The 17437-nt window shown below is 37.1% G+C and overlaps 1 protein-coding gene across 3 annotated transcripts; it reads right to left on the bottom strand.

Annotated features, from left to right (window-relative positions):
- Positions 1 to 13586: 13586 nt before the first annotated feature.
- On the bottom strand, positions 13587 to 17063 carry LOC141434134 (uncharacterized). Of its 3 annotated transcripts, none has more exons than XM_074096427.1 (6): positions 16935 to 17063; positions 16299 to 16358; positions 15603 to 15692; positions 15208 to 15310; positions 14008 to 14063; positions 13587 to 13926 (listed from the first exon to the last, which is right to left on the bottom strand). In XM_074096427.1, the coding sequence occupies exons 1-5, from the start codon at positions 17017 to 17019 to the stop codon at positions 14030 to 14032; spliced, it is 372 nt and encodes a 123-aa protein (XP_073952528.1). In that variant the 5' UTR covers positions 17020 to 17063; the 3' UTR covers positions 13587 to 13926; positions 14008 to 14029. The 3 variants fall into 3 exon arrangements, with proteins under 3 accessions (XP_073952528.1, XP_073952529.1, XP_073952527.1); XM_074096428.1 differs by having other exon boundaries at positions 13587 to 13921; XM_074096426.1 differs by lacking the exon at positions 14008 to 14063.
- Between the last annotated feature and the right edge of the window lie 374 nt (positions 17064 to 17437).

Raw genomic sequence — 17437 nt, 5'->3', positions numbered from 1 at the left:
ATCAGAAGGAAGACAATTATGTCTCTGCTGAACAGAGTCTTCGGCAGTTTCAGCACCATCCTAACTATGTTTACTAAGCTCCTGAAATCATACACAATACAATAGTTTTCATCCCACTAATATCATAAATGCGAAAGTTTGTAAATCTGTTTTTTGTTTGTTATTTCATCACGTCTAAACCATTGAACCGATTTAGATGAAATTCGGTACAGTTCGTTTGAATCCCGGAGAAGGAGTTTGATAGTTTTTATCCCGGAAATTGTCCGCGGGATAGCGATAAACGAATTCTACACGGACAGAGTCGCGGGTAGCGGCTAGTGATTTAATAAGATAGAATTGATTTTCAATAAAAATCCTCAAACGAGAAAAATTGACAAGTTCCATTATAAAATTACTTTCACTTACCTGTGCTATAAATGAAAATCGACGAGCGCGGAATCCATTTGAAGATCGCCTTGGGAGCAACGTGGAAAACGTTTTCAGAAACCTGGCTAGCCAAGAAAATTAAGTGTACCATAACTTGAGGTTTCCACAGTCCACAAACTTTCTAGTCATAATCATTCCCAGTAGGCCAGCGTTCAGACTCCTAAATACACGCACAACTTTACACACAGCACTCCCGTGTCCTTTTCCCAAACTCCTTGAAGGTAAAACAACCCGTAGGTCTGCAATTCATATTGAGTGTTATTATTATTGCTGCGTGAAACAGCACCCTATGCTCTGGAGCCAATTTGCTGTAACTACAAGCAAGTTTTAAGAAATGGTGTCCGTAACAAAGTTGAGGGAGGCTGGCCAATTTGCGCGGGCTATTTAGACTTGACACAAGAGGCTGTAGTTAGCGAGAAGCGCTGGAACAGAGTCAAAAATCTTAAAGTCTTATTATCTATCTGCTAGCTTGCTACTTTAGTTCTGTTATTTGACGGGACTGAAATTTGGCATATTTATATTATGCTAAGTTCAGGGACAGGGCTTTGGTTAAGAATTACTTGTTTAACACAAAATATTATTTACCCCTACTTATAGAGTCCTAGAGAGTATGAGTTATTTCCTACTATTTAGAGTCGTCAAAAACGTCCTGAAAAATCATATAGCATTGGTCGGATATAAGTTGATTGAATTAATTGATTGATTATTACATGTTGCCAAACTCCATCCCACAAAAATATACCAATACCTGCCGAAATAAAAGCAAATTTTGTTTTAAATCAGATCCATGTAGCACGTACGTAAAAACATGACGTGAATGTCGTCGCCCGACCATAAAATCCGCCAGATCATGAAGCACGGCCATTAGTAAACTCATTAATACCTAATATTAACAATGTAAGTATAAAAACTTAATTAAGCGATCTTATGCATGTAGCAGTAACATGTCCATATAGACGACCGATCACGACCCGCGCCGATCATATAATCCGCCAGATCACGAAATTCCTAGGCATATCATGAAATGGCGCCATATGCCTAAAAGTTGGCCAGGCATATCACGATGTGCCTGAGAAACAATACGGCAGATCGATTAGAGCAACGCATTCGTCGTACATCGTGATATGCCGAAAAAAAAATTTAGGTACGACGAGCGAAGCAAAGAGTGGCTAGTATGAATTGTGACCACAACGCACGAGCCGAGCGAGCAAAGCGAGCGTGCCGCGACGGCGGCCGGCGAAGTGCCAGAACCGATTCGGCGGCGTTTATGATATGCCTAAGAATTTCATGCTCTGCCTAAACTGGCCAAATCATGAAATGGCGGCGTTTCATTAAAAAAAAAATAGCCTAGGAATTTCATGATCTGCCTAAGCGTTAATAGGCAAATCGTTAAGCCGTGAGTTTCGAACGATATGGCGGATGTCCCTTAGCAAATTCATTAAATGGCGCCATTCCACGATATGCCTAGGAATTTCGTGATCTGACTGATTTTACGATCGGCCGCCAACATAGATAAGTCGACGTTCCACATTTGAAAAATGACTTAAGTTCCACATCAATTCTGTGCACTAATACCAAACAACAGGACATTTACCTACTTAAATTTTTCAGCTATACAAATCCTTGCTTTAATAGCTACAGACATCTCATTATGGTGAAAATCAAAATAACAAAAGACTGTGCTCTCCAAAGCAAACGTAATATGCAATGAGAACTCGCCACAGGCCAAATCCAGCCCCAGGCCAGAGATACCAAAGTTCATCGCAATGCGCAAACTAAAACTACAAATGAGAGCCCCTGCTTTTAATTAATTCGCAAACGTTGGCCGCCATTAGGGCATTAAAATACAGCGTTGATTTTAAGCCCAATCGTGCTGAGTTGGATCGTTGTCTAATAGATGGAAATTTTATTAGGAAGTTTGGTTTTAAAGCAAATCCTATTATCTATTGTTTTAGTACCTTCTAGTACCTTCTACTGCACTCTACTCTACTGCACATCTTGCTTTACAGCGACCCAGACATCACATTAGCTTTAACAAAACGTTTCTAAGAAAGTTTCTCAAGTCGTAAGCCACTAACCATCGCTGTATTCGCTCTAATTAACAGTATTCCATTCTTAATAACACATAATTAATCATCTGTTGCCACCGCTTACCGACTTAGGACCCATCTCCCAGGGCCATTTCCTTACGCGAAACGCCAACTTTGTATTGTTAAGTTAAATTAATGTGAAAGATGTCAGAAAGCGATATTAATTGCCACCTCGTTTAACCAAATATTCACATTTAGGAGGCGACTGCAACGCCATCTCGGGGTAATTACAACATTAATATTAGGAACTCCACACACTGAAGATGTAACCGCGTGATAAACGGCGGCTTCAAGACAACGAGCTTTAATTTTATTTACTTAAATTTATGCTTATGGCAACGTCTTTTGTTGAACGTGACCGTTTCCTTTGAAGCATTACGCTATTAAAGCATTAAAACTTTATATTAACAGAGTTTGGAGTTTGTTATCTGGTACTCGAGAGATTTCAGCTCGTTTGTTCCGCTTTGCGCCTGTTCAAGAATATTTCGATTTGGGACAGATAAATTTGCTAATCGCTCGTTTAACATTCTCACTTGAAGAAAATTTGAATGACTGAATCCCTGTTTTTAATAGTACTCAAGTATAGGTAGCAAGAAAGAAAAACCCCACTTGTTTCTAGTAGTAACGTATCAAGGGTCTATTGCGTAACGTTTCTGGCACTTGCGATCACAATCAAATGACAGTTTTCGCGTACAAAAACTACCACTTCATTGTGATCGCGCCTCAGATTAACCTTGCACAAGTCAATTCATGTGGAGGTAAAGTGTGTACACGAGAAAAACTGGCCATGCATGATCTGGCGTTACTTTGCAATGAATGCTAATTTTCAAGCACCGCTTTTTTTAAGTAATTAGTGGTTATGAAACTACATAATACAAATAATCATAATAAAATGTTATAGCGTCTGTGAGTTTTAGCTTTATGTCTTTCACTGTTCGGGAAGTTTGAGAAAAAACATTTAAAAACTCATATCTCCAAAACCGTGACCCTTAGGACCCAAGGTCCAAGGGTGAAAAGATAGCAAATAACCCTAACAATATCCACAAAAAATTGACGGTCAATGTGCCGAACAACCTGTACCTATATTGTATATATATTATATATACAATATCTTTTCACCCTTGGACCTTGGGTCCTAAGGGTCACGCTTTTGGAGATATGAGTTTTTAAATGTTTTTTTCTCAAATTTCCTGAACAGTGAAATACATAAAGCTAAAACTCACAGACGCTATAACATTTTATTATGATTATTTGTATTATGTAGTTTCATATATATTTTGTGCCATGCCGTGCGTCTTTATAAGGTACCTACAAAATGAACATAGGTTATACACGGCACGTCCCACCGCCACGTTTCCAAGAATTTCTTTTAATTTCCAGAGCAGAAGAATGAATCTATATTAGGCCCAAAACAAAAGCGTAATCAGAAATAATAAGGCCCTGAATTCAATTAAGTGGCTATCGTTAACCGAGCGCGGAAGAATACGGCCCTAATTTGAGGCAAACGGTGTCTATTGCCACCTCGCTCACGTCTCTGCAAATTGATACACCGTACGTGATCCACTCAGGGCGATGACGCTCATTTAGGGTTCACACTACCGCCGCCCTGCCGAATGACTGTATGAAATAACGTGTCTATTTTAGGGAATCGTGCCCGCAATCGCTGGTAGATACTAAAAGCCTTAACTGCTTTAGATATTGAAGCCGATTTTTGGAGCGCCCCTGTGCGGTGAAGTACCGAACCGTTTGATTCCTGAACCGATCATGAAACGTTTCCACAGTAAGTTTTGTAATAAATTCCTTTGTCAAGTGATGTGATATCACTAAGTATATTTTTTTCGGAAAAAGGTTTCACTGTGGGTCACATATCGGTTAGTTACACATTTTTTTACCTATTTTATACTTTCTGCAGGTTATTTTGACACCTACACAAATATCATGCGAGTTGCGATGCGAATTACTGATTGGTCGATTAAATGAATTCGTGGCCTCAAGCTGATCGCTTTAAGCAACATGTGGTAACCGCGAATAGTGCAAAAACATAGTACTTGGCCGCATTCGACGAACGTCAGCTGTAACCGCCTTAACTACCGTTTCGACCAATAATGTGCGAGGAATGTGTATTTCATTAATCAATCTCCACCAGAGATGTGCTGTGCGAGGCGAGGAAAATGAAGCGTTAAGGAAAAACTCTTTCCTCGCAACACATACTCGAACATTATTACTAGTCGAAACGCAACTTTAATATGCCATCGCTGGCGCACAGACGCTACGCGACATTCAAGCGACGTTCGTCGGCCCAAGTAGTTTGAAACGGGTTCAAAAAGGAATTACGGCTAGCCACTATCAATTTTTTAGAATCTTAAATACTAGGTACTACTACTGCTTGCTCGAAGAAAGGATATGAAAAAATTTTATCCAGCCAGAAAATGTATTTTTGTTTTACTTAAAAAAATCTCACTACTTTAAAAAACAGCAGCGACGTATAAGTTTAATTTGAGTATTTTACGATTTTATGTCAAAAATAAAAATGACTAACGTTAAATTTCAATTCACAGTCCCATTCCATTCACTTGGTTTCCTTTACCTCGACAGCTTAACACTTTATGATAATTTTTGGCAAGTCAGTTGTAATTAATTAAGTAATTATGGCTATAAATAACGCTTTACGTTCCTTTTCGCCTTAATATTTTACAAGATAAGACGGGAGTGTGACACTTTTTTAAAATTAAAACGCGATGGTATGAGGTTTTCTTTACTTGATGAAAATTCTTTCGTAAAGCGGCTGTGTTATTCCTACCGGTACCAAAATATTACACAGTTGAGGAATAATTAATTATGCATTTTTTCTGAATTTAATTACATGAGGTTGTTCCATAAGTAAGCCTAATAAAGTATTTTCATAAGAATATTATGCATGCTAGCGATTAAAAAAAACTCTACTTAGGTGGACTGAGGCGTACCTATATTCTAGAGAACCTTATACAAAATCTATTTCAGTTCTAAGTTTTATTTACAGAAACAAATTACTATCGTCCAGTCCTTAAACGCTTATAAATAAATTTTATAAATTATCTTATCTATGTGTAAAGATTTTTTCCTCAAGACCAACCGAGCATTTCTTTGATTATATTTCCATATTTTATTAAAAGAGCTAAATATGTTGTACTTTTTTTTTAATCTGCAGTCCTCATAAAACACGCCACGGCGTTAAAAATGAAATCTTAAACACTGTCAAATAGTCCCGTGATCATTCCAAAGCAACCTTTATTTGGTTTCACTCGAAACCTTTTAAAACAACGAAGCATCCTCTCAAAGGGAAATTCCCAAGGTTTCGCAATGCCACCGGGCATCGTTAAAAGCGGCTTGTACTGTGATTTGTTGTGTTTCGCAGCACTCGGATAATGGCACTTGTCAGTAATAGCTCCTTTACTTTGTCATCCCAGTCATCCCTCACCGGAAGACGGTAAATAATTATATTTGAAGTTTTAAAACAATTGTTACTTTCGACTTCAATTTAGAAGTTAAATTGCTCGCACCATGCGTATTAGAATTCGTTTTGAGCTGCGTCAAAAATAATTCGATGAGTTTAGGGCACATTAGGAAAAAAACCTCTAAATATCCCTTTCTTGAATTTAGGTCTTTGTTTAGATGTTGTTTTTGTAAAAACGTATAGATTTAACCTCGTGAGTATATTATAAAGGATAGGTACTGAAACAAATATAATATATTTTAAAAACTAACCACGGTTCGTGAAATAAAAAGCAAATTGCGTTACTCTGAAAAGAGACTAGATTTTTATTAAAAATAAACTTTTCCTTTACACAGTGTGTGGCGTAATATATGTTAAACAATAGCTAATAACTAAAAAGAAATCTTACCTGAAAAGAGAAACAACATTTAGAGCTATACTAATGTAACCATCATTCTATCTGTCCTAGTCTCAATAACTCTACGAGTATGTATGTAACATCACTAATAAAAAATAGTTTTAATTAAATGAACCGAAGCAACCTTCATTTACGTAAATAATAAGTGTGATTCTCCACAATTACATCCAAAGACGCTAAAGAGACGTGCTTATATGACAATTTCCCAAGGCCTTCGTACTACCTAAAAATTGTATAACAAAAAATTGAACCGTCTACAAAAAACCATGAAAATAATTTCCTACCAGTCTGAAGTCGGTGCCTCAGCACGAGCCAGCAGGAGTGGACTTATCGTCGTCTACCTCACCTACATTACTTATATTTTATATTTAAGTAGGTATTCGGCTTCAATCACTCCTGTTGGCTCGTGCTGAGGCACTGACTTCAGATAGGTAGAAAATTATTGTCGTGGTTTTTTGTAGTCGGTTAAATTTTTTATTATATTTTTTTCTTTCGCTCTTTTTAGTGTAAATAATCTAAGATACAATAGTTTAATGCCAACTGCTCACAAAAGTGCTTTTTCCGATGCAGAAACGTTCATTATTTAGGAGTCCTGGTGCTTTACCACCCGTTCCATTTAACCATATGCATTACGAGGAGCATAAATTGCTTAGCTACTGTGTTAAAGTAGCTAATTGAAATTCAACCCGTGAAATACTTGTGGTCAACTGTGATCTTCATCATCAGTTCCACTTCACCAAATGATGATTTTCAAGAGCATACCACGAGTTACTACTAAATATATCCAATTTATCACCGTTGTCCCTACAATATTTGAAGACTTCCCTCGATTTCTTTAAGATCAAATCATCAGATCCCAATTTGGTGCTTATGGGACCTAATTGAAGGCATTCCTAGACGAACGCAAAAAAAAATCTAATCTGTTCATAAATGACAGAATTCTGAGGTAACAAACGAAAAAAATACAACCGAATTGATAACCTCCTGCTTTTTAGGGTTACGGAGCCAAAATGGCAAAAACGGAACCCTTATAGTTTCATCTGTCTGTCTCTCTGTCTGTCTGTCCGTCTGTCTGTCAGTCCGTCCGTATGTCAACGGCAGGCATTTTACTCGTTGTAAGTATATCAATGAAATTTGGAGTACAGATGTCTTGTCAAAGCCGTAGCAAAAATTGTGTCCCCCCCCCCCCTATCTTGTAAACCGTTTGTACAAAAAATATGGAAAGGTAACGCTTAATAAATACTTTCAACGAAAATTGGTTTCAACATGATCGGATATACCGTTTTTGAGTTATTGCCGAAAAACTGCGCTTCTCAACAAAAGGACGTAAGTGCCGTGAAGATACGCTCTTTTTCTGGTAATAGATTTTAAGACTGTAGTAAGTGTTTTAATTGTGTTATAACGCACATAATATTACTTGTTTTTTTTCGTAATGGCTACGGAACCCTATCTTGGGCGTGTCCGACACGCTCTTGGCCGGTTTTTGAAGTCGGTTAAAAATAGAAATATCTCACTTAAGAAATCCTTATCTAACACGAAAGTTATACGGTAAGAACAAATCAAAAAAAAGAAACCCTGCCGTTACAGCAGAACGTGAAGACGCTACTTACACCGTATCGCTTAGATTTTCCTGGATGCTCGTAATCAGGCCAGTTGACCCAATTTTTCTTAAGTGGGATCAATTTTACGGTTCCTTTATCAACAGCAGATTGGGCATGTGGCTCACGTATTATTGAATAAGCCCGAAATTAATACAAACATCGGACGTGAGGTGGCGCTCGGAACGGCCGTTTTTCGCTACGCTCCCAATGAAATTAGACCGGGCCGCAAAGTTTTACTTTGAGCCCTCATAATATACCTTTCTTGATTGATTGGGATAGTTGGCACACAGTCATCGTGGACACGGATATTGCTACACTTTACGATGCAGTCTTGGCTATGTTTAAGAGCGTTTATACCTGGTGAGCTGGCAACGTTGCATTTTTGTTAGTTTTCTCGATTAGGTATTCCATAAAAAATAATTAATGAAAATTAAAAATGTAGTCTGATAGAACTGTTCTTAGTACCTATATAAGTTTATGTGTCTACTCCAATAATTATTCGTGATAGACTTTTATATTCCTTAACAACGAACAAATGTTCATTAACGGTTTTTTAAGAAAATAAAAGTTTATCACGCATATTTAATAGAGTAGACACATTAACTTATGTATTAAGAACAGTTCTATCAGACCACATTTTTATTTTTTATTAAATTTTTATGGAATAATCGAGAAAAACTAACAAAAATGCAACGTTGCCAGCTCAGCAGGTATAAACGCTCAATATTCAAAGTAACAAAGAAATTCGAATGATGGAACGACATAAACAAGTTCATCAGCTCTTTCACTAGGTGTGCAAACTATTGTTTGATAGAAATAGCTTTTAAGACTTTTGTTACAAATTAAGTGCTATTCTTCAGGAAATATTTTTTAGTAGACTGCCCCAAAGAGGGTTATGTTTTTTCTTCGTCACCTTTGTTGACGTCAACGGGTATCTTCGTTCCAAAATAGAACCCAAAATTATAATTGTATTTATTATTGTGTCAGCAACCATCATGAATATTTAAAACTTTTTCAATTATTCTTGAGTAAATTGATAGAGGTTATCTAGTTATTAGTTCATTAATTAACGAGAAGAAATGAAGAGCTAATTAAATTTATAAACAGAACTGAAGACGTGCCATGAAAGTTTTAATTAACTTTAGCATGTTTTAGACAGATACTGTAGCTTTTTTCTCCTGCGTGTCGACACTCAAATACCTATCTTAACGATATTAATAACTCGTGAACTTACACATAAAGAAAAAACCTAACTGAAATTAACTTAATGTGGAAAGCAGGTACGTTCCGTGTCCCCCGATTTTTGAATTTACAATAGCTTAATCATGCAGGGATCAAAAAACAAGAACCAACCTATTGATATTGGTACAAGCTAAATTCAGCATATTGGTATTAGTTACAGATGTGTCTTCAGCCTATTAGATACACGTCCTACTGCAGGACAAATTCTTCCTCCCAGAATGAGAGGGATTGAGCTATAGGTACTTAGTTGCCTTGCCAGCAGTTCAATCTGAATTGGGATCTTGCCTTACACTACTTCGTAACTGTGCACCGAATTTCTCACGATTTTGTCCTTCATCATTATCATCATCGTAATAATAATATCATCAGGACGTTCACAGTTGGAGATAGGCCTCCCCCATAGATCTCCAGTTGCTTCGATTTCGATTTTGTCTTTCACCGGCAAGCTTAAGATATGTTGCAAATGTACATTTATAATTTAAAATATAATTTAAAACATAATTTTAATAGATAAGTTCAAAAAATATGCTTCAGAGATTTAACTACCGGGCTATCTTGTATAAATAGGTACCTACTGCCACTATTAACTAACACAGTAATAGGTACAATATAACTACTAGAAACACCTATCATTTATAACCCAAATATTAATTGTCTGCCAAATAACTTTACGAAACAGTTAACTAACCGACAGGAAAACTTTCTCTAACCCAAATATTTAACCGCTTTAATGAATGGGTGAAATAATTCAGAACCCTGGCAAAATTAGGGAAAACCATCATAGCACCCCAGGCGGGAATTGGTAGGCAGAACACGTATCTTATTAATTTTCTGCAATAGATTTAAATACATAAAGTTGACTGTGGGACTCGAATGAATTAGAGCAGGTACTTAGACGTTATTGGACTTAATTTAAATGCCTCGTGAAAGACGTCGTTTAATTTGTTAGCAAAGGTAAACTGTTGAGAAAAGTGCTATTGTGATTTTGTTGTAGGTACTTGCCTACATTAAATTAACAGAGGTGCCTTATGATTATCGTTATCGTGCTCCTGAAAGGTTGTTTTTAAAAACATGTTTTTTTTTCAAAATATTAGTATGTAATATATTTTCGTAGTTTGTACAGTCGTTGCCTTAACAAAAGTAACTATTTACCTATTCTTACCCCATTAGAAACCACAGAATTAACAGCAAGAGGAATATTTAAATGTCACGCGATCTACATAAAATCGAGAGTTAGTAGGTATAATGAAATGATTAAGTCCTAGATTTTTTACCCATCTTAGTGTGTTCCAAGCATTTTTATTACTCTTAGATAAGTAATTTAATTACCTAGAATAATGGCGTCATGCAGAAAATGCCAATAGGTTCCTACCAATAATTAGGTAGGGTAGTCAAAAACTTAATTAATTAAATCTCATTCTTTATTTACTTAATCCATAAGATCATTTGTTAAGTAGGTATATATAGATAGTACCTAAAAATGACATATTATGTGCCTTAATTCTTCAAACTGGGTGAATTAAAGCCAGTTTCGTAGAAAATTACCCAGATTCCGAGGGAAATCATTAAAAAAATAGCGACTGAAGTTGTAGACAAAGCCACGCGCTTAAGGTTCGCGGATGCTCATTTCCACGCGGAGAATTATCTCTTGACCTCATCCTTCTGAACTGTAGCTTTTCCACGTCTCATTAGCAAAAGAGGTGAAAAAAATCTCTAAGGTTTTCCCTTTCAAATTTCCTTTGTAAATTACACTCAAAATCTGCTAAGTTGGAAAGAAAGGGAATCAAAGTGGACGTGATCTGGAACCGATCTTCGATGGAATTTCCGGTTGAAGCACTCTCGATATAACAGAGCTGATTACATATTGTGAGGTGTTAATTTTTTTGCTAGGGTTCTGCAAAGGGTTCAATGGGAAACACTTTGCTCTCACTAGTAGTCACCAGAGGGCCTACTACGAAATTCGAAAATCGAATTAAATAGTATAACGGAAACACAAGAACATCGATTTTCGGAGTAGCCCCGCAGCACCGATATCTGACAGAACAAAGAGTCGAATAAATATCTGATACAACTCTATTTAAGTAAGACGTGTGAGATATTTTAGCTCGCTCCGCTGTGGCAGATATTAATGCAGGCGACTGTACGTCCTTCAGTGTTCTTTCTGTCATAAAAGTCACCAGAGAATTTGACTATGGACAGACTATAGACAAGAAAGTCTTTCCATTTTTTTTTGTTATCTTCGTAATGGAAGGTGTACGGTAGTACAACACATCGTATACGAGTCGGCCTTGCTGTTGGCCAGTTTTTTTAATGTTTTACTTGAGTTGTTTAAGTATCTCTGTAATAGTACATTACTGTAGAGGCCGGGAAGTAGGGGGTTGCCGGCCAAGCAGATATAGATGCAATGCGATGGATAGGGATGCGAGGCCGGCAACTCCAGGTTCCGGCCGAGGCCTGTATAGTGCTTTTCTCAAACATAACATGAAATAAAATAAAAAATGAAGCTGGCGGCTGGGTATGTATGTATTTATCTCCATATATAAGTATTAAGCATGTTTATCCATTACTTATGGCCCATAAATAGAAGCTTTGCTTAGTTTGGGACTAGGTGATTTTTTATTAAATAATTGTTCCACGATATTTCTATTTATTTATAACGTTAGTAATATATTTTTTCACGATTATTTACTACTTAATTTCAAAGGAACCTGTTGTAATGGTAAGACGTTAAAGTTGTCATTAGTGTAGCTTAAAATTATAGCAGTTTAAATTCCTTCACGTTCATTATGAGTTCGATGAGTTTTCCAATACGAAGAATTTCTACTTAAACGTGGAATGAAACTTCCTATTAGAAATTGCTAGCCACAAAAGGAAATTATGTTCAAAGATACAACCTTTGAAACTGCTTGCTTATACATTCAGCTCAACTGTAAACGATGTTGCCAACTTAACAGAATAGTTTGGCTCTTTAAAGTTAAATGGAATGAAGTTGAACACTATTTGATTTCAGTTGAATTGAAAATTTGTACCGAACTGCGAGCCTGAATCGGGAATAACTTGTTTTAGTTTATTTGCATTTATATGTAAAATCGAGAAGAGGCTCAGTAAATAACGTATCCGGGCGTGCTACCATTGACGACCGGCAAATTAGTCCTGTAGTTAAAGAACCTGACTACGAAGCATGAGTTCCTGGGTTCGATCCCCGGTCGGGCTAAGAAAGAAAAAAAAATACGAAGTCATGGGATTGGAAACGTAAAAGATGGATGTATACTTTTCTTACTGTTTTGTTATAAAGATGATAAAAAAATACAACCGAATTGATAACCTCCTCCTTTTTAGAAGTCGGTTAAAAATCAACCAACGTAGTCGCATTACATAGGAATTCGCCCTTTACATAGATTTCAATTATGTGATTTGAAAATTCTGTACGCCTCCGCTCCGCTTTGCGTTAGTGACTTTTAGTTTTATTAAATTATTATACTCGAGTCAAGAACTAGGCGAACTAGATTAACAGCTGAAAATGTTACCAGATACAGCAAAAAAATAGGCATAGGAATATGTCGACGCGGAATGGAAATTTTTGTCACTTTTGGACTTTATTTTTATAGCTTTAAGCCTAAAAAAGAACAAAAAGGATAACAACAAATTAACATAAATCAATAACGTAACAAAATTTCACAATACCAGAAATTACATATATGAAATGTCAATAAAACAAAATGGCGGATGGCGTCCTTACCGATGTTTAAGATTATTTTCCAAATCTTTAAAATAAAAGATTTCTTTTATTGGGTATTATTTTGTTTTAAGTTTTTTCTAACATCGATATTAAGTTTTTTTTATCGATATTACAGCACTGGTAAAACTGCGGCAACATAAGTATGTGTGTAAATGAACTGTCAAGTTGGTTCGCCTAATACTAGACTCGAGTATATGACCATTCAAACTCTGTACCCGCAAAAAACCTATACCCACAAAAAAGTGCAAAAATACATCCCATCCCATCAATCTTATTTTTGCGGGAGTAAGTGAAATCTGTGTACATATTTTCGGGATCCGGTGGTTTATACGTGTCGTAATAGTAATCTTGACATTACCTTCAGTCATGTTTTACAAAAGAAAGAACTGTGGAAAACTTTGGTGAAGAAAATAAGACATTAAGGGGCTGTTTCACCATCCATTGATTAGTGTTAAATGACGGTTAAATGTGATGCCGTCCCATCTATTACAACAAATCAAAACAAATCATCTGTCTTACATAATGTGGACTGCTGAAGAATGGTATTCGCTCCCGTCTTCTGTATTTCTGCTGATAAATAATGCGCCTTGTATTTAAATAATTTGTTTGTTTATTTGAAGGGATATTTTCTTATCTCCACGTTATAATTATTTATGTAAGGTCTGTAGGTACATATAATCGAAGAAACTGAATGGCGTTCAACCCAGTTATGCGATTCAGTTTCTTCGATTGTACCTTATATTGTGATTTTATTACGGAACAATAACAATTTCGCCCTTTTCTAGGACTTTTTCTTAATCATCTACGAATAACTTAGAGTATAACGCTACTTTTGATTATTTAGTGTTTTACAACAACACAAAATGTCGTATCCCTCTTGATTGATTACAATTTATTCTACTGCAAAGTCCGAGGTGTCATCCTGAGCTTTGTCTGTACTGAAACAAAAAAACAAGTCAAATTACTTATATGATAGCAGTTCCCTGATTTTCTTTTGTATTATGATGGATGAGCATTACCTATAACCAAACCACCTGTCCCCTACTTGCCGTACGGACAATAATGTCCTTCATCCCTGGAAATTATTTAAGTTTTTAATTTAATCCGCATTCACATTTATCTGTCGTGATAATTTGTGATGCTCTCTGTCTCTCTCACAACAACACAACACAAGCTGTCACAACACACTGCATCAAATAAATGTGAACGCAACCATATAAAACGTATGAAACCGATACCGTTCTGATGCGTCACGACACAACACGACAGATAAATGTAAATGCGGCTTTAGGCTTGTCGATAATAAGTTGTAATTTCAACAAAATATTCACAATTTATAATTACAGATATTCCAAAATTGACTGCCCTTTGCCAGTTACATTTCACTATTCCTACACCTACTCATCCTCATATACGTCTCAATGCTGGGCTCAGGCCTCATCTCACAATAAGAGGGCTTGGGCCGTAGGTGTGCATCGGAAACTTCACACATACCCTAGAATTTCCTCACAGGTGCGTACAGGTTTCCTCGTTATTCGAAATATAATTTCGCTCATAAACTCCGAAAAATTCCGAGGTGTGATCCCCGGGTCGAACCACGCCCTCTGCTTGAAAGCTATAGGTGTACTTAATGCTATCCTATTCCACAATTCCTTATCGATGTATGTTGCATGTAGGTATAATAATATACATATTGCACCTTGCTTAGTAATTATACGTCCTATATTTTTGTTATTTATATGGCCAATGAAATGCTTCCCGTTATTCCCGTACAAAAAATACTTGTGTATTCTTGAGGGCATAAAAATAAAGATATAAATTCGTAATCGACTACACACAGCAGCAACAGGCGACGTGTTGCCGCGACACTATTGGTTCCTACTTATTTCTATGAAATATCTTCTGCAGTGCTACTACGAAATTCGAAAATCGAAGTTCGTGTCGTTCGGTCCCTCTGACAATTATACTTTTATTAATAGGAGAGCGAGAGGGACGGTACGATACGAACTTCGATTTTCGAACTTCAGAGTAGGCCCTCTGTAGCTAGCGACATGTCGCCATCACAGAAATGCTTGTCGCGATTTCAGAAGAGCTTATCGGTTGATTGCTGTCTGTACCTATGTATATAGTTGGCGACGTACTTGTGCATTAAGAGTAATAAGGAAGTGGACTAATATAGGGAGGTTAATTGATGATTAAAATGATGAAGATATCCTCACACGTGATAGGGCTGTTTCCCTTGTAGCATGAGGGATAAGGCAGTCTTTGAGCTCCGTTTGTTCGCCATGCCTTCCGCCCACGACTCCTTATTGAGCATGTGATCTGTGCAAAGAAATCATTAAAATTATTAGCTGAAACCGCTTTGATCTGAAATTTGAGTGATTCAAAAAAAAATTTTTTTATTATTCGACTGGAAAACGAGCAAGTGGGTCTCCTGATGGTAAGAGATGTATGAAACCGGCCGTATTTGGCCGGTTTTACAGTCTGTTTGTAATTGTCACGAAGAAAAACTTTCCTTCACAACATTATGGCTCTTGTTGCCATTTTGGTGCCTACGTATAAGTGTGACTGTTAAGTTTTTGGTACACCATTATATAGAAGTTAAATCACTTACTTTTGAACACATTCCCTGTCCTCTTCTTGTATTCTTGTTCTAGCACTGGCAGTAATCCGGGGTATAGCTGCAGTGGTGTCCGATAGAAATCTGGCAAAGAGGAAAAAATACTAAGGCGCTTATGTGCAAGCCTTTCGGAAACATTGGATAGGGTTTCCTATTTTTCGGGACCTAGCTTGCTCGGGCCATCACTCAACGGAAATTCGTACGTACACCCGTCCTTAATTTTACCCCTCGTCTACATCATTTATAGAACTTCTACGTAAATGAAGCTTTCTAGAGTTAGGCTATTATTCCGGTCAATATAGACATTCCAATTTACATAAATTCCGACAAAGCTGAATTTTGGTGGACACCCAGGGTATATATCCATGGGCGTAGCCACGTTGAGGCAGGGTGGGGCGCTTGCCCCACCCTGGCTCTGACCTGTAAGGTACCTAGTCAAACTCAAAGGGGTAAGTTTGCTAGTTACATAATATATTAGACTGCTGCCCCACCCTGATCCCATGGCTGGCTACGCTGATGCATATATCCCATGTGTGCTAAAAAAGTTATTCGGGGTCAAAGGTAAAAATTTGAGGTTTTTGTTTTTTTTTCTAAAACGGTAAGTTTTATCAAAAAGCCGCTTAGGCAAAAATTATAGATCTTAAAATTATATACAAAAATGGGTTTTATACTTTTTTTTCTAAGACTTACAAAGCATCCGTTCTGCGGTCGCAGGTTCTGGCAATTCATCAGAGCGAGCGCGTAGATAATCTGTAATCGAAGATAAACGTATTTAGTTTTACATAGATAGATTCAATGAATGGATAGAATCAATATTGATTTTTTCTTATCTGAGAAAATTGAAAACAGAAATGAAAAACCGAATTTTTCGCAAACGACGTCACGGGCGACAGACCCCTCCCTTAGCTTTCTCCCTGTTGTCATGTATTTGAAGTACTCAGTTACGCACAATTTACCATTTTCAGTTTGTCTTTACGTCATACTTAATCGCCGGGTGGGACATGAGAGACAGATCGACAGGTGTCATTCACTTAATGCATGAATTTTTAATATATTTTCCCATAATAAAATGTAAAAAGATAAATTCTGGATATTTAGCTTAATTTCTCTAATGAATCAAAATCAAAAATTCACTGTCATATCGTCTAAACTATTCTAGTTAATAACCGAAATGAGAGCTCTCAAATTCAAAACTAATTCTTGGCATAAATATTTAGGTGTTCATTGCTCGACGCCGCGACGAATCTTGTCTTTAAATATTCTAAAAGCTGTTTTACAAGTCCTCAAATCAAGTAGTGTAGGTACACAATGAAAACGAAAATCTACCTTTATAGTAATTGACATCTTTGCCAAGGTCCAAGCACCGCGCTGCCGACACCAGCAGCAATATTGAAACAAATGTTTCGCGCATCGTGGCCGTTATGAAGAATAATGAACGTCGACGAATGCAAGGGAACTGAGAGAATAAGACGCGGGAACTCTTTTATAATCTACTTTCCTAGTGGCTTTCCGCGTCGTGGGCGGAGGGTTGGGAGTTCGATTCTGGTACGTAGATGGGATTATTTTTAACTGGGGAAAAAAGTAGTCAGTCTGTGTCGGCTTTTATTACGTAAGAATTAGAACCGTATTTTCACTGATTAGGATCGGATTCGGATTGTTGTTATACAAAACCGCTCTTAGTTTCAGACAGATTTTTGGTTTTGGTTTGGATTCGGCTCTCTGCTGAAACCGAAACTGGGTTCGTGCGCCTTCGTGCGCCATTCGGGTCGGGAGCCATCGGCGTCCTAGAGTGGTTCCGTCCACCGCGCACCGGCCTTTTTTATTGTGAC

This window comes from Choristoneura fumiferana, chromosome 13, assembly GCF_025370935.1.
Source record: "Choristoneura fumiferana chromosome 13, NRCan_CFum_1, whole genome shotgun sequence".
NCBI classification, from domain to species: Eukaryota; Metazoa; Arthropoda; class Insecta; order Lepidoptera; family Tortricidae; genus Choristoneura; species Choristoneura fumiferana.
This window is presented reverse-complemented; position numbering and strand designations above follow the sequence as displayed.

Coding starts and splice junctions, on each gene's coding strand:
- LOC141434134 (XM_074096426.1), bottom strand. CDS start 17,019: ATGCGCGAAACATTTGTTTCAATATTGCTGCTGGTGTCGGCAGCGCGG. Junction 16,359..16,934: donor AGATGTCAATTACTATAAAG/GTAGATTTTCGT, acceptor CTTCGATTACAG/ATTATCTACGCGCTCGCTCT. Junction 15,693..16,298: donor GACCGCAGAACGGATGCTTT/GTAAGTCTTAGA, acceptor CCTCTTTGCCAG/ATTTCTATCGGACACCACTG.